Source organism: Bombina bombina, chromosome 4 (genome assembly GCF_027579735.1).
Source record: "Bombina bombina isolate aBomBom1 chromosome 4, aBomBom1.pri, whole genome shotgun sequence".
Classification (NCBI taxonomy): domain Eukaryota; kingdom Metazoa; phylum Chordata; class Amphibia; order Anura; family Bombinatoridae; genus Bombina; species Bombina bombina.
The window spans coordinates 389,801,331-389,822,511 of record NC_069502.1 but is presented as its reverse complement, the minus strand read 5'-3'; the positions used below and the strand labels follow the sequence as shown (position 1 = coordinate 389,822,511).

The 21,181-nt window shown below is 38.3% G+C and overlaps 1 protein-coding gene across 1 annotated transcript in view; it reads right to left on the bottom strand.

Annotated features, from left to right (window-relative positions):
- Positions 1-200: 200 nt before the first annotated feature.
- Positions 201-21,181, bottom strand: part of ACTL6A (actin like 6A) — a 34,489-nt gene continuing 13,508 nt past the window's right edge. The window contains exons 2-4 of the mRNA XM_053711841.1: positions 19,261-19,337; positions 18,064-18,238; positions 201-430 (exon numbers count right to left, since the gene is read on the bottom strand). Coding sequence (XP_053567816.1) covers positions 201-430; positions 18,064-18,238; positions 19,261-19,337 — 482 coding nt within the window. The remainder of the gene's footprint in view (positions 431-18,063; positions 18,239-19,260; positions 19,338-21,181) is intronic.

The window sequence follows — 21,181 nt, the reverse complement described above, 5'->3', positions numbered from 1 at the left end:
TGTATATTTTTATTTTATTATTAGGTATTTGTAGAGCACCAGATTATGCAGCCTTTGCAAAGGTTTGTGAAATATAGTGAATAGCAAGAAATTATAATTTGGATGTTGTCTGATGCTAGGCCCTAAAGTAACATTGGTGCGACAAGCTCCATTTCTGATAAAAGCCTTTATGTCTAAACAAAAAAAAACTGCCAGAAATTTTACAGCCTCTTGCAAACTTTGAAGAGGCCATGAGAGTCAGCTAGACAATTCTTCTCTGCATTTGTACAGAGTAAAACTCTGAAAACAATGTTCATATAAAGCATAACCTCTAATATAGACATATTTACCGCTGCCTCCGACATCAACACTGGATGTAAACTGGCTTCAGACTTAATATGCATTTTATACGTGTGATCTAGAATGGCTTGAAAACTGTCCCAATCTTCAACTAAAAAGACGAAAAGAAACATTCAGCATTAAAAATTTTCTATGAAAAAAAAAAAAAAAAAAAAAGGGTTAAAATATTTAGCAATTGCCTTTCTGAAACCCTTACAAATTGGATTTTTTTTTAGCTTTAAAAAGGGACAGTAAAGACCTTCTTGATATTTGTATATAAAAATGTGTAGTCATGCACAATGAAGCAACATTGCAATATATTCCCATTATGTATTTGCCCCCTTTAATTTAGCTCTGAAAATTTAGCAATTTCTAGTTCTCAGAGCTTGGAAATACACCCTGCTGACTTCTCAAGCTTAACACTGTTACATAGCTTTCCATAATTTGCTTTAACAGATAAAGGCAGAATAATGGATTCCCCCCCCTAAAAAAAAATTATATCTTTATTGAGAAACACAGGCATATAACACACATCTTGGGTTGAAAGGTTAATACACACAAAACTAGTCAGTATACAGAAATACATTTCCCGTTCATGAAAAAAGTAGAGTTAATTAACAAAACTGAGCTCCTGCAGTAATTTGAACCACAAGAGAATTTCCAATTCTAGGGATCAACCGTTCACGTTTGGGGGGGGGGGGGGGGGGGGGGGGAAACAGTTGACTCAAGATCTACGTAATCAAACAATTTTGATCCATAGTTGATATTAACCACAGAAGCATACAATTTTATTAAGAAAAAATCACCAGCACTAAACATTTTTAATATAACTAAAAGAAACTAGGCTAAATAAAACAGGAATACTAATTTTGAAGGGTGTTACTAAAAAAAAAAAAAAAAAAAAAGTTTCCTTACCATTTTTATGTCTCCCAAATTTTGGTAGTGATTTTTTTCACCCTTTTTGAGCAAAACCCCAAGTTTTCAGATTTAAAAAATAAATTAAAAAAGTTAATGTGCGATATAGGTAATTACTTTTTGTAAGGATAGCTTAAAATTGCCTTTTCAGAAAATTTTTGAATTGGCCATAATTGCTATACAGCTACACATGGTCTCTTTGGAAAGCTCATTCATTACCTGTTCTTTTTAACGTTATAATTAAGTTCTGTGATTTGTTGAGCCTTTGTTACTATGGCCGTCGAAAAATGGACTTAACAAATCTTTGTTTTCTAGATATTTAGGCCTTCAAAAATCAGTGGACTGTTAACGTGTTTATAGGCACACCATCACCCTCAGTTACAACTTTTCCGGGTGAACGTTACAAGTTCCATGATTGTCCCATAGACATTTGAGTAAGTGGCCAGTCCAGCTTTCACAATTGCCTCAGTTGCACCATCTCGTATGGTGAAGCAGAGACCTTTCTTAAGTTACATCAAACACTCGTCCCTCATTTCTCTATCCCTGTCCTGGGAGAAGCACTGCTTGAGCTTTTTATGTATGCAAATTATGACACTTAGGGAAGTCCCCTTAAGTGTGATGCGGGAACCCAGACGTGGACCCGTTGCTCAGTGTTGCTAGAGTGATATGGCTGCACATCACTGACGAGGCCCACAATAGGCCGAAACGTACGTCTGCGGTTTTGCTGTTTCTCTTGTTCAGAGAGGGATTGCCTGGTATTTCGGGGCTGGACTGTACTGTGAAGTCAGGATCAGACTGATATACTACAGGAAAGTTCTTCTCTGTGAAAGGCACATGTTGAGCAAAAAGAGGCTGCTTCTTGGGTGGTAACTAGCCATAGAACAAGCTATTATGCTATTGTTCGTTCCCAGGTTGAGTGCTTCTCTCTTTTTATATACTCCTTGAGCTTTGTCAACAATCTTGAGGTGAAATATTTTTGGCGGTTGGTGCCATATTAAGGAAGGTAGTCAGAAGTCGCTGCATGGCTATTTCCAGCTTGCAAAACACTGGAATCAGCTACCCTTTCAAGGCAGAGAGTATCATTGTCATCATTCGTATAGAGCCCCACAAAATTCCGTAGAGCTGGAGTATGTCCCACATTGGACACCGGTCTTCTATAATTATATTATTCGGTTTACATGTAATCTGTGTATAACTAGAGAACAAAATCAACAGAGGTTGAACAGAAGTATGCATATATATAGCACTTATTCTCCGAATAAATAACCGTAATTATACCATCAAAATGGGAGATATGAATAGGTGATAGAAGTTAAAATATAACCTTTATTGGTTTATTTAAAATTGAAAAACAAACAACAACATAAAATTTAAAAACTGCAAAAAGTTTTGGACCAATGGAGCTTGCATTGGCTAACCCGTAGATATATTGAATGTTGTGGTAGTTATCAGATACGTTGGGGGGGGGGGGGGTTTGAATTCCTTGGTTGGGATTAATATAAGGTCTGAATTGTCAGCTAAATAATGTGAATCCTCCAAACCAAATAAATAAGGTCACCCCTGTTCATGAGACAGATATTGTCATGTAGTGTCTTTTGTCAGTGGCTCAATTGTGTGAATGGTAAATTGGTTGTATATTTCCACTTATACTGGAAAATAGATATACTTGGCTCAGTGTGAATACCAAAGCCTTATATCATTTACCAATAGTTTAGCACAAGGTCTTTTAATTATAAGAGCTTATTTGCACAAAGTGTTAGGTCAGTGACTCTCGTTGTTCTAATGTCAAGCAAAATAAACCATTATTGTAGGGTTGTTAAACACTTTCTAATAAGGTAGAATATCTTATCCATATATATTTAACCAACTATTGTATATCTTAGGTGTACTATATTGAAGCCTCTGTTAGCGTATATGATTCTATGGTATCCAGTAATTGGATCACTTGGTGATATTTTAATATTCAATATCATATATTATAATGTTGTGTCTCTTATCAGTGGCTCATGATGTTCACTTTTGGGTAGGAAATCAAAGTATTTTTTCACCAACTTTATTGTTTTCTATATATAATGGCTTTAAATCTGAAGATTTGCACTGTAATGTTAGTGCCAATTTACAGCCATATAGTTATCTAGATATCTGCTTTTCAGTTTGCAGAAATAAAGATTACTTTCAAAAGTGGCGTTGAGCCTGTATTTTAGCCCATGTAAATTCAACTTGATTTTTCACCCTTGTTTATAAGTACTATACCAAAAGTTGTATTATTATATTCATGAGTAATAAAATGGACAATATATGCGTAATAATAAGAGCTCTTAAGTAATCTGTTGGTTAGCACTATCAGCTTGAAATTATTTAGCCAACTATCTTAAGCAGCACAGGGAACCTCCCTTTTGTTATCTATGTGTATTAATATACACTTGTTTTAGATTTTATCAGGTTGCTACTTTATAGCTACAATTGCAAGTAAACTTTGTATCGAGTGCTAATGTTATTCCCAAGTAAATGTCAGAAGGTCTTAAAGGACCAGTCAACACAGTAGATTTGCATAATCAACAAATGCAAGATAAGAAGACAATGCAATAGCACTTAGTCTGAACTTCAAATGAGTAGTAGATTTTTTTTCTGACAATTTTAAAAGTTATGTCTTTTTCTACTCCCCATGTACCATGTGACAGCCATCAGCCATTCACAAATGCATACACGTACCATGTGACAGCCATCAGCCATTCACAAATGCATACACACTTATTCTTGCACATGCTCAGTAGGAGCTGTTGACTCAAAAAGTTTAAATATAAAAAGTCTGTGCACATTTAGTTAATGGAAGTAAATTGGAAAGTTGTTTAAAATGGCATGTTCTATCTGAATAATGAAAGTTTCATTTTGATTGAGTGTCACTTTAACACTCTGCTCAAAGCTGAGCTACCTTATTACAGACATTCAATTTAAGTTAATATTGACTGTTTGTAACTTATTTTAACATTTGAGTATATAGATCACTATTAGGATTGTTAAAGAAAACGTATCTGGCTCACTCCCAACTTAATATCTATTCATTAAGTGATAGCCTTAATTATTAGAGTTAAATTGTACGCTAGCAATACAGTCTCCCAAGTGTCATTGGTCTAAGCCCATTCGAGGTCCTTCGAAAAAGCTGCAAATGAGACGGCGAAACATGTCAGGGGAGGGTGTTGGACCTCTTGTCAACCCCTATCTATTTTAAACAGTGCAAAAGTTTAGACCGTTGAATAGCCAATATGGGCTTAGACCAATGACACTTAGGAGACTGTATTGCTACCGTACAATTTAACTCTAATAATTAAGGCTATCACTTAATGAATAGATATTAAGTTGGGAGTGAGCCAGATACGTTTTCTTTAACAATCCGAATAGTGATCTATATATATACTCAAATGTTAAAATAAGTTACAAACAGTCAATATTAACTTAAATTGAATGTCTGTAATAAGGTAGCTCAGCTTTGAGCAGAGTGTTAAGACCTTCTGACATTTACTTGGGAATAACATTAGCACTCGATACAAAGTTTACTTGCAATTGTAGCTATAAAGTAGCAACCTGATAAAATCTAAAACAAGTGTATATTAATACACATAGATAACAAAAGGGAGTTTCCCTGTGCTGCTTAAGATAGTTGGCTAAATAAATTTCAAGCTGATAGTGCTAACCAACAGATTACTTAAGAGCTCTTACTATTACGCATATATTGTCCATTTTATTACTCATGAATATAATAATACAACTTTTGGTATAGTACTTATAAACAAGGGTGAATAATCAAGTTGAATTTACATGGGCTAAAATACAGGCTCAACGCCACTTTTGAAAGTAATCTTTATTTCTGCAAACTGAAAAGCAGATATCTAGATAACTATATGGCTGTAAATTGGCACTAACATTACAGTGCAAATCTTCAGATTTAAAGCCATTATATATAGAAAACAATTAATAAAGTTGGTGAAAAAAATACTTTGATTTCCTACCCAAAAGTGAACATCATGAGCCACTGATAACAGACACAACATTATAATATATGATATTGAATATTAAAATATCACCAAGTGATCCAATTACTGGATACCATAGAATCATATACGCTAACAGAGGCTTCAATATAGTACACCTAAGATATACAATAGTTGGTTAAATATATATGGATAAGATATTCTACCTTATTAGAAAGTGTTTAACAACCCTACAATAATGGTTTATTTTGCTTGACATTAGAACAACGAGAGTCACTGACCTAACACTTTGTGCAAATAAGCTCTTATAATTAAAAGACCTTGTGCTAAACTATTGGTAAATGATATAAGGCTTTGGTATTCACACTGAGCCAAGTATATCTATTTTCCAGTATAAGTGGAAATATACAACCAATTTACCATTCACACAATTGAGCCACTGACAAAAGACACTACATGACAATATCTGTCTCATGAACAGGGGTGACCTTATTTATTTGGTTTGGAGGATTCACATTATTTAGCTGACAATTCAGACCTTATATTAATCCCAACCAAGGAATTCAACCCCCCCCCCCCCCCCCAACGTATCTGATAACTACCACAACATTCAATATATCTACGGGTTAGCCTATACATTGGTCCAAAACTTTTTGCAGTTTTTAAATTTTATGTTGTTTATTGGTTTATTTAAAATTGAAAAACAAAGGTTATATTTTAACTTCTATCACCTATTCATATCTCCCATTTTGATGGTATAATTACGGTTATTTATTCGGAGAATAAGTGCTATATATATGCATACTTCTGTTCAACCTCTATGTTGATTTCGTTCTCTAGTTTATCCATGCATAAGAACTCCAGCTAAGGAAATTTAATCCTACTATAATAGCATCTCCCCTAATATTAATGTAGTGCTGTTGCACCCTTTTTGTTCCTAATCTGTGTATAACATCGCAGGCAGTAAGCCACTGCAAACACCACACATGCTTTTCAAACTGTTATGACTTCTCGGGGGCCAAGTAATGCAATTCTTGATCCCGCAAGTTTTCACTAATAGCTATACTGTTAAGGAGTTTAACGATGGCTTGCGATATGACCACTCATAATAGAAAAAACAGAATTTATGCTTACCTGATAAATTTCTCTCTCTTACGGTGTGTCTGGTCCACGGCTTCATCCTTACTTGTGGGATATTCTCAATCCCTACAGGAAGTGGCCAAGAGAGCACATAGAGCTGTCCATATAGCTCCCCTCAGGCTCCGCCCCCCCAGTCATTCAACAGACGGTTAGGAGAAAAAGGAGAACCATAGGGTGCAGTGGTGACTGTAGTTTACAAAAATAATTTTAGACCTGACTAAATCGCCAGGGTGGGCCGTGGACCGGACACACCGTAAGAGAAAGAAATTTATCAGGTAAGCATAAATTCTGTTTTCTCTTACATTGGTGTGTCCGGTCCACAGCTTCATCCTTACTTGTGGGAACCAATACCAAAGCTTTAGGACACGGATGAAGGGAGGGAAACAGTCAGGTAACCTAAATGGAAGGAACCACTGCTTGTAAAACCTGTCTCCCAAAAATAGCCTCCGAAGAAGCAAAAGTATCAAATTTGTAAAATTTGGCAAATGTATGCAGTGAAGACCAGGTCGCTGCCTTACAAATCTGATCAACAGAAGCCTCGTTCTTGAAAGCCCATGTGGAAGCCACAGCTCTAGTGGAGTGAGCGGTAATTCGTTCAGGAGGCTGCCGTCCAGCAGTCTCATAAGCCAATCGGATGATGCTTATCAGCCAGAAGGAAAGAGAGGTAGCAGTTGCTTTCTGACCTCTCCTCTTACCAGAATAAACGACAAACAAGGATGATGTTTGTCTGAAATCTTTTGTTGCTTCTAAATAGATTTTTAAAGCACGAACCACATCTAGATTGTGTAACTGAAGTTCCTTTTTAGAAACTGGATTAGGACACAGAGAAGGAACAACTCTTTCCTGGTTAATATTCTTATTGGAAACTACCTTTGGAAGAAAACCAGGCTTTGTACGCAAAACAACTTTATCTGTATGGAACACCAGATAGGGTGAGGTACACTGCAAAGCAGACAATTCTGAAACTCTTCGAGCAGAAGAAATAGCAACCAAAAACAAAACTTTCCAAGATAGTAACTTAATATCTACGGAATGTAGAGGTTCAAACGGAACCCCTTGAAGAACTGAAAGAACTAAATTTAGACTCCATGGAGGAGCCACAGGTCTGTAAACAGGTTTGATCCTAACTAAGGCCTGAACAAACGCCTGCACATCTGGCACAGCTGCCAGACACTTATGTAACAGAATAGACAGAGCAGATATCTGTCCTTTCAACGAACTAGCTGACAATCCTTTCTCCAATCCTTCTTGGAGGAAAGACAACAACCTTGGAATCCTAATCTTACTCCACGAGTAACCCTTGGATTCGCACCAACAAAGATATTTTCGCAATATATTATGATACATTTTCCTAGTTCAGGCTTTCTAGCCTGGATCAGAGTATCTATAACTGATTCAGAGAACCCACGCTTAGCTAGAATTAAGCGTTCAATCTCCAAGCAGTCAGTTGCAGAGAAACTAGGTTTGGATGTTTGAATGGACCTTGGATTAGAAGGTCCTGCCTCAAAAGGTAGCTTCCATGGTGGAGCCGATGACATATCCACCAAGTCTGCATACCAAGTCCTGCGAGGCCACACAGCAGCTATCAGAATTACCGAAGCCTTCTCCTGTTTGATTCTGGCTACTAGCCGAGGGAGAAGAGGAAACGGTGGAAAGACATAAGCCAGATTGAATGACCAAGGCGTTACTAGAGCATTTATCAATGTCGCCTTGGGATCCCTGGACCTGGACCCGTAAAGGGGAACTTTTGAGTTCTGGCGGGACACCATCAGGTCCAGTTCTATGTTGTCCGACTGAAATCTGATGAATTTGGCTTCCGGCAGCTGAGGCCAGGCCTGGAGCGCATTGAATATCGCTCTCAATACTAAAATGTTTAATCGGGAGAAGAGATTCCTCCCGAGACCATAGACCCTGAGCTTTCAGGGAGTTCCAGACCGCACCCCAGCCCAAGAGACTGGCGTCAGTCGTGACAATGATCCACTCCGGTCTGCGGAAACTCATTCCCTGAGACAGGTGATCCTGAGACAACCACCAGAGGAGCAATTCTCTGGTTATCTGGTCCATTTGTATCTGTGGAGACAAATCTTCATAATCCCCATTCCACTGCTTGAGCATGCACAGTTGCAGTGGTCTCAAATGAATTCTGGCAAAGGGGACTGTGTCCATTGCAGCAACCATTAGACCGATTACCTCCATGCACCGAGCCACAGAAGGCTGAGGATTGGCATGAAGAACTCGACAGGAATTAGAAAGTTTTAACTTCCTGACCTCCGTCAGAAAGATTTTCATTTCTATCGAGTCTATTATTGTTCCCAGGAAGGGAACCCTTGTGACCGGGAACAGAGAACTTTTTCTACCTTCACCTTCCACCCGTGAGATCTTAGAAAGGCCAACACAATGCCTGTATGCGCCTTTGCTCTGTGAAAAGACGACGCTTGTATTAAGATATCGTCTAGGTAAGGTGCTACTGCAATGCCCCGCGGTCTTAGAACCGCTAGAAGGGACCCTAGCACCTTCGTGAAAATTCTTGGAGCGTGGCCAACCCGAAGGGAAGAGCAAAAAACTGATAATGCTTGTCCATGAAGGCGAACCTTGGGAACTGATGGTGATCCTTGTGGATAGGAATATGCAGGTACGCATCCTTTAAATCCACGGTAGTCATATATTGACCCTCCTGGATCATCGGTAAGATTGTCCGGATAGTTTCCATCTTGAATGATGGAACTCTGAGAAATTTGTTTAGAATTTTTAAGTCCAGAATTGGCCTGAAAGTTCCTTCCTTTTTGGGAACTACAAACAGGTTTGAGTAAAAACCCTGTCCTCGTACTGCAGTTGGGACTGGGTGTATTACTCCCATCTTTAAAAGATCTTCTATGCAAAGTAAGAATGCCTGTCTCTTTGTCTGGTCTAAAGACAAGCGAGACATGTGGAACCTTCCCCTTGGAGGAAGGTCCTTGAATTCCAGAAGGTACCCCTGAGAGACAATTTCTGACGCCCAGGGATCCAGAACATCTCTTGCCCAGGCCTGAGCAAAGAGAGAAAGTCTGCCCCCTACTAGATCCGGTCCCGGATCGGGGGCTACCCTTTCATGCTGTCTTGGTAGCAGCAGCAAGCTTCTTGGCCTGTTTACCCTTGTTCCAGCCTTGCATGGGTTTCCATGCAGGTTTGGACTGGGAAGCGTTAACCTCTTCCTTAGTGGCTGTAGAAGTAGAAGCGGGTCCGTTCCTGAAATTGCGAAAGGAACGAAAATTAGACTTATTTTTAGCCTTGAAAGGTCTATCTTGTGGAAGGGCATGGCCCTTTCCTCCAGTAATATCAGAAATAATCTCTTTCAACTCTGGCCCGAAAAGGGTCTTAACCTTGAAAGGAATATTAAGCAATTTTGTTTTGGACGACACATCCGCCGACCAAGAATTTAGCCAAAGCGCCCTGCGCGCCACGATTGCAAAACCAGAATTTTTTGCCGCTAATTTAGCTAACTGAAGAGCGGCATCTGTAATGAAAGAATTAGCCAACTTCAGGGCGTGAATTCTGTCCATAACCTCATCATAAGGGGTCTCCCTCTGTAGGGAGTTCTTTAGTTCCTCAAACCAAAAAGCTGCTGCAGTGGTTACAGGAATAATGCAAGAAATTGGTTGAAGAAGAAAACCTTGTTGAACAAATATTTTCTTAAGCAAATCTTCCAATTTTTTATCCATAGGTTCTTTGAAAGCGCAACTGTCTTCTATTGGTATAGTGGTGCGCTTAGCTAGTGTTGAAACTGCCCCCTCCACCTTAGGGACCGTCTGCCACGCGTCCCTTCTGGGGTCAACAATGGGGAACATTTTCTTAAATATAGGGGGGGAACAAAAAGGTACACCTGGTCTCTCCCACTCCCTAGTCACAATATCCGCCACCCTCTTAGGTATCGGAAATGCATCAGTGTGTACAGGGACCTCTAAGAATTTGTCCATTTTACACAATTTTTCTGGGTCCACCAAGGGGTCACAATCATCTAGCGTAGCTAAAACCTCCTTAAGAAGGGCGCGGAGGTGCTCTAGCTTAAATTTAAATGCTATAGTATCTGGCTCTGCCTGCTGAGCAATTTTTCCTGAGTCAGAAATTTCTCCCTCAGACAGGCCCTCCCTCACCGCCAAGTCAGATTGATGTGAGGGCACTACAGATAAATTATCCGCTGCGTCTGATTGCTCATTTTCTGTATTTAAAACTGAGCTATTGCGCTTTCTTGGAAATGCTGGCAGTTTGAATAAAAAAGCTGCGAGAGAATTATCCATGACTGCTGCTAATTGCTGCAAAGTAACAGGGATCGATGCGCTAGATGTGCTGGGCATCGCCTGCGCAGGCATAACTGGTGTTGACACAGAAGGGGAAGATAAAATACTCTCCTCGTTACCTTCAGCTAAAGATACATCTTGGGCTACATTTTTAAGTGTCATTGCATGGTCCTTAAACTGCTTGGACGCTATAGCACACTTCAAAACATAAATTCAATGGGGGTACCGCCATGGCTTTTAAACATATAGAACAAGCGCTATCTGAAGGTTCAGATATGTTTGACAGACTTAGACAGAACTAAAATGCAATAAAAAATACTTTTGACAAAAACGTTACTGTGTCTTTAAATAATAAAAGTGCACACTTTATTACCAAAACATCAAATAACCATCAAGGAAACATCCGATTTTAATGAAATTATCACCACATTATCCTAATGCTTTGAAAAGATTGCACACAAACTTTCAGCTCAATTAACCCCTTAATGCCCAAACCGGAGCTAAAACATGAATTTGACCGGTTAAACACACTACAGTATTATGCCACAGCTTCTGCTGAGGCTTTTACCGTCCTTAGGGATTATTTGGAGTAGAAATAAGCCTGTCTGAAGTCCCTCTGAAGTCTCTGGACACCACACGTGAGGCTACATGAACTGTCTTGTCAAAAACAACTGCGCAACTGAGGCGCGAAAATGAGGCCTCCTCCCTCTGCATTACAAAGTGCTGGGGCCTTTCTGAGGAGGTTAGGAGTCTAATCAAATGCCAGGCGAATAAAAAACCCCATAAGCATTTTTATAAGTCACAAAAACACCTAAACTATAAATAATTATGCTAAGAAGCAATCGATTAAGCCCAAAATAGTGTCAACCAGCAACTAAGCCCTTTATTTAAGCCATTATTTTATACATAGTCTAAGAAACATGGCTTATCTTCCCCTATGGGGATTACTGACAGTCTTCTAGCATTACTGGGTTTTGTTAGAAAAATGACTGATCATACCTGAAGCAGTTAAGCCTGCAAACTGTTCCCCCCAACTGAGGTTCTCCTGTATTCAACAGTCCTGCGTGGGAACAGCAATGGATTTTAGTTACTAGAAGGAATTAGATGGAGGGCGCCACATAGTGCAGATCAATGAGATAATAACAAACACAGAATGATCACAAGAATCCTACTCACAATTGGAAGCGCACAATAAAGTGCAGAAATAGCAGTCCGGAACTATACGTCGTCCGGTCGACCACAGTGGGTGGGGCACACAGATGGAGATCCTCGTCTCACCAGGGAGAGTCCAGGGATGTCCAAGAGAGGGGGTACAGGTGGAGATGAACAGCAGATACCCAGCCAGATCCTATTGACCAGAGATCCAACGGAATACGGGTAATGGAGGCCAAAGGAAGTTCACCAGGCTCAGCCCAGGGAGAGAAAAATGATGAGGCAGCAACCGGAGATTTAAATAAATATTAAAAAGGTTTAATAAAAATAAAAATAAATATTAGTTAGTTACCGATGCTAAAATCATAGTCCTCTCAGCAGAAATCTTCATCATTTTCTGCTTCAGAGTAAATAGTACAAGCCGGCACTATTTTAAAATAAACTTTTGATAGAAGAAATAAAAACTACAAACTAACACCACAAACTCTTTACCACCCCCGTGGAGATGCTACTTGTTTAAAGCGGCAAAGAGAATGACTGGGGGGGCGGAGCCTGAGGGGAGCTATATGGACAGCTCTGCTGTGTGCTCTCTTTGCCACTTCCTGTAGGGATTGAGAATATCCCACAAGTAAGGATGAAGCCGTGGACTGGACACACCAATGTAAGAGAAATAAAAATAAAGTGACCATGTGCAGAGCCTCACAAACTTGTGGCTATCTTGGGTCACCGCCCACCAGAAATCCTCAAGAACAATGCTCTTTATATTAACGTTAGTGAAAGTGGCTAGCCTTGTTTCTGTGGACCAAACCCCAGATTGGCTTCTTCAAAAAAAAGGCATACGGTGAGTGGAGTTTGGTAGTTGAAAAATAATTGGAGTAAAAGGATGTTAATTTGTTTTAAAACATTTGACTGTCCTTTTAAATTTGTTCAACACACTACAATCAAAATGGTTTATTGAAAAGTAAGTAATCTGTAAATAAGTAATCATAGATACCAACTGAAATGTCCATATTTTAGCTCTGTTTCTTAAGACACATAAAACAGAGAGAAGCTACCCCTTGAACACCCAAAACTTCTCTTAGGTGGTATACGATATCTTCTTTCTGAAAGTAACTTATTAAAATGACTTCAATGTTTACACTGGTGAGAACAAAGCTGCTCTCTTGCCCGAGGCCAGCTGCCACTATGTCAAAACACATTACTACACTGTATAAAGGCTATAAGCTTGCAACATTGCATCGATAACAATACCTTTAGATTCAGATTGCACTTCTAGTTGATAAAAGGAAAAGTGATGAAATAGCTTGATTAAAAGTACTTGTATCAGGAAATTCTGTTTGGCTTACTGGGCACACTTGACTCTCATAATGGATATGATGAGCAGCAAAGAATCTAAATTAATTTTCATGCTATTGTATCTATACAGAGAAAAGACAAACGGGGTAGAGACATTGAGAATTAACCCCTTAATGACCACAGCACTTTTCCATTTTCTGTCCGTTTGGGACCAAGGACATTTTTACATTTTTGAGGTGTTTGTGTTTAGCTGTAATTTTCCTCTTACTCATTTACTGTACCCACACATATTATGTACCGTTTTTCTCGCCATTAAATGGACTTTCTAAAGATACCATTATTATCATCATATCTTATAATTTACTATAATTTTTTTTATAAAATATGGGGGAAAATGGAAAAAAAACACACTTTTTCTAACTTTGACCCCCAAAATCTGTTACATATCTATAACCACCAAAAAACACCCATGCTAAATAGTTTCTAAATTTTGTCCTGAGTTTAGAAATACCCAATGTTTACATGTTCTTTGCTTTTTTTGTAAACTATAGGGCCATAAATACAAGTAGCACTTTGCTATTTCCAAACCATTTCTTTTCAAAATTAGCGCTAGTTACATTCGAACACCGATATCTTTCATGAATATCCATGGACATGAATATACTTTTTTTTAGTATACAACCCAAAGTATTGATCTAGGCCCATTTTGGTATATTTCGTGCCACCATTTCACCGCCAAATGCAATCAAATACAAAACATTGTTCACTTTTTCACAAATTTTTTCACAAACTTTTGGTTTCTAACTTAAATTATTTACAAACAGCTTGTGCAATGATGGCATAAATGGTTGTAAATTCTTTTCCGGGATCCCCTTTGTTCAGAAATAGACATATATGACTTTGGCGTTGCTTTTTGGTAATTAGAAGGCCGCTAAATGCCACTGCGAACCACACGTGTATTATGCCCAGCAGTGAAGGGGTTAATTAGGGAGCTTTTTGGGGTAGTTTTAGTGTAGTATAGTAGACAACCCCAAGTATTGATCTAGGCCAATTTTGGTATATTTCATGCCACCATTTCACCGCCAAATGCGATCAAACTAAAAAAAAAAACGTAAAATTTTTCTCAATTTTAGGTTTCTCACTGAAATTATTTACAAACAGCTTGTGCAATTATGGCACAAATGGTTGTAAATGCTTCTCTGGGATCCCCTTTGTTCAGAAATAGCAGACATATATGGCTTTGGCATTGCTTTTTGGTAATTAGAAGGCCTCTAAATGCCGCTGCGCATCACACGTGTATTATGGCTAGCAGTGAAGGGGTTAATTATGTAGCTTGCAGGGTTAATTTTATCTTTAGTGTAGAGCTCAGCCTCCCACCTGAAACATCAGACCCCCTGATCCCTCCCAAACAGCTCTCTTCCCTCCCCCACCCCACAATTGTCCCGCCATCTTAAGTACTGGCAGAAACTGCCAGTACTAAAATAAAAAGGTATTTGGCCTTTTTTTTTTTTAAAGCATATTTACATATGCTGATGTGTAGGATCCCCCCTTAGACCCCAACCTCACTGATCCCCCACCTAACAGCTCTCTAACCCTTCCCCTCTGCCTTAATGGGCGCCATCTTGGGTACTGGCAGCTGTCTGCCAGTACCCAGTTTAGTAAAAAAATGTGCCTTTTTTTAAAAAAAATGCCCTTTTCTGTAGTGTAGCTTTCCCCCCCCCCCCCACCACCAAGACCAACCCCCAACCCCTTCCAGATCCCTTAGATTCAATTTTTAATGCTTAAAAATAAGTTTTTTTTACTTATAACTATTTTTTTTCTGTAGTGTAGCGGTTCCCATCCGCTCCCGCCCCGTGCACGCTCCCGCCCACCACCCCCGTGCGCGCCCCCGTAGGTCCCGCCCACGATCCCGCCCCCCTCCACTCCACACAGAGCATCGATGGCCGCCCACCCGCCTCCCACGTAAGCTCCCACCCACCAACGATACCGGCCATCGATGTCCGGTGCAGAGAGGGCCACAGAGTAGCTCTCTATGCATTGGATGGCCAAGGGGGGTTATTGCAGGATGCCTCCATATCGAGGCATCACTGCAATAACCGGAAAGCAGCTGGAAGCGAGCAGGATCGCTTCCAGCTGCTTTCCAGACCAAGGACGTACGCCACACGTCCTCGGTCATTAACTGTATTTTTTTTTTTGAGGAGTTGTGGCGTACGTCCTTGGTCGTCACCATGTGATCAGAAAGGCCAGTCTTATTCAAATGGCGCTCTCAGCTAACAAGCTGGGCCTGGCTGAACGAATGTGCCTTGCATCTGGAGGTCTAAGTAAAAGTCCATCAACAATCAGTCAAAAGAAGAATGTAAGCGAACGTTCACAAAACCTACCTTATCTTGGTGAAGATTTAGGACAGAGGAGAGAAGATGAAATCAAAATAAATGCATGGGAAAGTGGGAAATCCCACCACATGGTGACATTGTCTATTAGATATGCTTTTGAGAATGGACACCATTTTGCACACCCTACTGACTTAATAATGTAATTGTCAACATTTCCTATGGCAGCGTTTGGTGATAAAAATGTGTTCTGTTGAGGCTCTATTCTGTGAGTAGAACTCAGTTTGCCTGGCACTTGTTTGGTCCTAGAAGATAAACAATTGTAAAGAGCTGCACACCTCCTAGACATCACAAAACCACATATAACTTCCTAGGTCAGCTAAAGAGTATCTCTGAAGTCAGATGTAGGATATTGGAGTTATACGCTACGTAAAATATTTCATATTCTACTAACAATACAGGAAGCAGTCAAGATCTAGACCAATTACCCTGATTTCCACAACATTTACATGCAACATCCTTGAACAAGAAAAATTCCGCACTGTCACTCCCCATTCTAGTTTTACAGTGTACTATAAAATTTCCCCCTCTTTAATATGTTCCCAAAAATCTATTTACAGAGACAGAGATACATTTTGATGACTTGCGGTTTCCAAGAGCAAAAACTATTTCATATTAAAAGATAAATCTAAAGGAACGATTTCCCACCCATGTTATACTCTTCAGCTGGTATAACAAGTCATTGGAAACCCATTAAAAAGGGAAACATCAAGCTGCTCTCTCTCTTCTTTTTTGAACAAACAACCACTCCTGCATAATCTCTCAATTTATTGCAGGCAGGTATATAAAGGAAGTTTAGTGTTGCTTATTACTGACCATAAAAGACTTTTAGAATTACTTGCAATTCTACACTGATTCCTATCTGTGAGGCAATAAAAGATCTGAGAAATCTGTGTGCTTTAATTTGCTGTGCTTGCATTAACAGCAACTTACCTAAGTTTATTATATTTCACCTCAGACTGCTTGGTCTATGTTGTCATAATAGCCCAATTGTCTTGGTGATACAAATATACTTTTTTTCATCTCCAATTGTGATCCTAAAAATTTCATGATTCAGATAGAGCAACAACTTTCCAATTTACTTCCATTACCAAAAATGTGCAGTCTTTTGATATTCAGAACTTTTGTGTCACCAGCTCATAGAGCATGTGCAAAATTAGCAGAATATACGTATTTGGATTTGTGATTGGCCGATGGCTGGCACATGACACAGGAGGAGTGGAAATAGACATAACTGAAATTTGTCAGAAAAAAAAACTTCTATTCATTTGAAGTTCAGACTAAGTGCTATTGCAATGTCTTTATCATGCAATTTGACTGTATTTACTAGTCCTTTAAGGGGAATCAAGTTTTACAGTACACTGTCAAACCCATCAGGAGTCTGGTGATTCTGTCTTATCTAGAGCAAAACATACCTTTACCAACCAGGACAATGCCTGCTTCACTTTTTAAAGGGACAGTCAAGTCCAAATAAAACTTTCATGTTTCAAATAGGGCATGTAATGTTAAACAACTTACCAATTTACTTCTATCACCAATTTTGCTTTGTTCTCTTGGTATTCTTAGTTGAAAGCTAAACCTAGGAAGGCTCATATGATAATTTCTAAGCCCTTGAAGGCCGCCTCTTATCACATGCTTTTTTATTTGCTTTTAACCACAAGGGAGAGCTAGTTCATGTAAACCCTATAGATAACATTGTGATCACGCCCGTGACTTGTGGCAGACACTGCACTAATTCGCTAAAATTAAAGTCAATAGATAAAATGTCATGTGATCAGGGGGCTTGCATAAGATGCTTAGGTAATCACAGAGGTAAAAAGTATATTAATATAACAGTGTTGATTATGCAAAACTGGGGAATGGGTAATAAAGGGATTATCCATCTTTTTAAACAACAAAAATTCTGATGTTGACTGTCCCTTTAATAATGAAACACCTCCTACTGGGATAAAACTAGATTATACCATCAGTATCAGAGAACAACCTTTCTATGAGGCTCGCCCAAGCAGAGAATTATAATCTTTAGAGCAATCTGATATGCTGAACTAAACTAACTGGCTAAGAATAACACCAATCTTTCCAAGGTTGAACATTCAACCTTTTTGACAGAAAAAGACAAATTCTCTGTTTGCATGCAAAATCCAGGTGCCATAATGAGAATATAAGTGAGAGAATTTACTAGGCTACATTAAATTCTCAGATCTAAAATGAGCGTAACCAAATTTGGTAAACAGTAATATTATTCAATCACTGGCTGTATTCCCATCTAAAGTTGCATGGTCGGGTACTGGCTGTGGAAATAATATGTGTTTTGACCCTTTGTATGGGATAAACATATCCGGCCCGATGATAAAAAAAAGCATCTTCGATTACTACCCAGAGCGAATACCTTTAGATCTTCAGGCCCATGGTAAGAAGGGGGAGTTTGTTGAAGAATAAAATATTTTTATTTATATTTTATAATATTTAAAAACATTTTGTCTTTATGTTAGAATGTCCCATTAATATGGCATGTGGGTGCTATTCTCAAAAAATATATAAAAAAAACCATAAAAACACTACTTGCTAAATTTCAAAACAGAGACTTACTCATTCCATTTTTCAGGGGTGAAAAGCTGTCCATGTTTTCCCTTGGTACCCGGAGTGTATTGGTATCTATATAGTATGTGGGTCCTCTTGATTTGTTTTGATCTCCATCAATTTCCATTGGTGCTCCTCCATCTTCCCTGTCCATAACCACACCAATTGTGGTGGGAAAATCTACCTGAAAATGGAATACAGACTGCTAAAAGGCAAAAAACATAAACCAAACATATCTGTTAGACCAAACTATTTGCACAGGCTAGAAGCCATAGACCTGGATGATGATAACAGCTGTCAAAATGGTTTATACATAAAATCAGCAAAACCACATGTTTCACAATAGTGTATAACAAAAGGTTCACTTGTACAATAAGCAACTAAGGCAAAGAACAATGCATTTACGAACACTTGTCATTCAGTGCAAACATGATGAGTATTTCTCTACAATACTTGTGATAGTGCATAGCCAGGTAACAAGACGTGTGTGTATATTATACAGGTACAAATCCGCAAAACCAGAATTCCAAAAATCCACACATTCTGAAATTGAAATTTCTCAAATAATATTTTTCTTAAAATTAAATGATCAAAATTTACTATTTCTAAATGCCTGTAAGTCACAATTTTCTCTGCATGTGTATTTTTTTATGTGTTTTAAATAAATATTGACTATTTGTATTTTAGAACAACAAATATCTGATTACAGTACTGTACTTTCTTTCTGAGGGTACTATATATACAAAAGTATTAAAAATGATATACTACGTTTAGTTTACATGTATAAGCTGCATTACGTAATGCAAATATCTAAATAACATAAGATATTGTTTACACTTGGTTCCATCCCCTCTACAAACTGTCCCATTTTGAAGATGCACATATACAAATTATTCCAAAATATAGATTGATTTATCTATGGGAAAAGAGGGTAAACATAGCCATGAATTATTTATCATGGTAGTTCCACAAATCAACACCATGATGCTATTAAAATTGGAAAAAAAAATATGGATATTTATTTTAATTTTGGCATAAAATTTTATAAAGTATGAAAAGTGTATATATTTATGCGTATACTAAATAACTTGTTGGGAGTAAAAACACTGTTAACCATTAATAGTATTTTGGGGTTCACTACCAAAAAAATACAGCGACTATAAAATATACCAACTGCACTAGCAAGCCACACATCATCATGTTTACCTTGGGACAGTCCTCTCCAGCATAACCTGCACGAACAGAATAAGAGCCTATATCAAACACCAAAGCGCCAACTTCATCTAAAGAGGGATAAGAGTAAACATGAATATATATTGATAGGAAAATAATTTTATAATACATATTTATATGATCAAATTTGCAAAAGATAATGACAAAACATAATTTATGTAAGAACTTACCTGATAAATTTATTTCATATTGGTAATTGTCCATGAGCTAGTGACGTATGGGATATACAATCCTACCAGGAGGGGCAAAGTTTCCCAAACCTCAAAATGCCCATAAAATACACCCCTCACCAGACTCACAATTCAGTTTAACGAATAGCCAAGTAGTGGGGTGACAGAAAAAGGAGTAGAAAGCATAAAAAAATGAACTGGAAATAGAATTGTGCTTTATACAAAAAAAATCATAACTACCATAGACAGGGTGGGCCTCATGGACTCTTGCCAATATGAAAAATTAATTTAATCAGGTAAGTTCTTACATAAATTATGTTTTCTTTCATGTAATTGGCAAGAGTCCATGAGCTAGTGACGTATGGGATAGGAATACCCAAGACGTGGCACTCCACAGAAAAGTCACTAGAGAGGAGAGGGATAAAAATAAGAACAGCCATTTTCTGCTGAAAAAATTAAATCCACATCCAAAAAAATAAGTTTTTCTCATAATTGAAAAGAAAAAAACTTAAACATAAGCAGAGGAATCAAACTGAAAAAGATACCTCAAGAACTTTTCTACCAAAAACTGCTTCCGAAGAGGCAAATACATCGAAAACGGTAGAATTTATGTATGCAAAGAAGACCAAGTTGCTGCTTTGCAAATCTGATCAACTGAAGCTTCATTCTTAAAAGCCCACAAAGTGGAAACCGATCTAGTAGAATGAGCTGTGATTCTCTGAGGCGGGCCTGACCCGACTCCAAATAAGTCTGATGAATCAAAAGCTTTAACCAGGATGCCAAGGAAATGGCAGAAGCTTTCTGACCTTTCCTAGGACCAGAAAAGGCAACAAATAGACTAGAAGTCTTCCTGAAATTTTTAGTAGCTTCAACATAATATTTCAAAGCTCTTACAACATCCAGAGAATATAAGGATCTAACCAAAGAATTCTTAGGATTAGGACAAAGAGGGAACAATAATTGTCCTATTAATGTTGTTAGAATTCACAACTTTAGGTACAAATTTAAATGAAGTCCGCAAAACTGCCTTATCCTGATAGAAAATCAGAAAAGGAGAATCACAAGAAAGAGCAGATGATTCGGAAACTCTTCTAGCAGAAGAGATAGCCAAAAAGAACAACACTTTCCAAGAAAGTAGTTTAATATCAAAATAATGCATAGGCTCAAAAGGAGGAGCCTGTAAAGCCTTCAAAACCAAATTAAAACTCCAAGGAGAGATTGATTTAATGACAGGCTTGATACGGACCAAAGCCTGAACAAAACAGTGAATATCAGGAAGCTTAGCAATCTTTCTGTGAAATAAAACAGAAAGAGCAGAGATTTGTCCCCTCAAGGAACTTGCAGACAAACCTTTATCCAAACCATCCTGAAGAAACTGTAAAATTCTAGGAATTCTAAACGAATGCCAGGAGAATTTATGAGAACACCATGAAATATAAGTCTTCCAAACTCGATAATAAATCTTCCAAGAAACAGATTTACGAGCCTGTAACATAGTATCAATCACTGAGTCAGAGAAACCTCTATGACTAAGCATTCAATTTCCATAACTTCAAATTTAACGATTTGAGATCCTGATGGACATCCGGACAAGATCTGCATACCAGAACCTGTGAGGCCATACTGGTGCTACCAGAAACACAAACGATTGTTCCATGATGATCTTGGAGATCACTCTAAGAAGAAGAACTAGAGGCAGGAAGATATAAGCAGGTTGGTAAAAC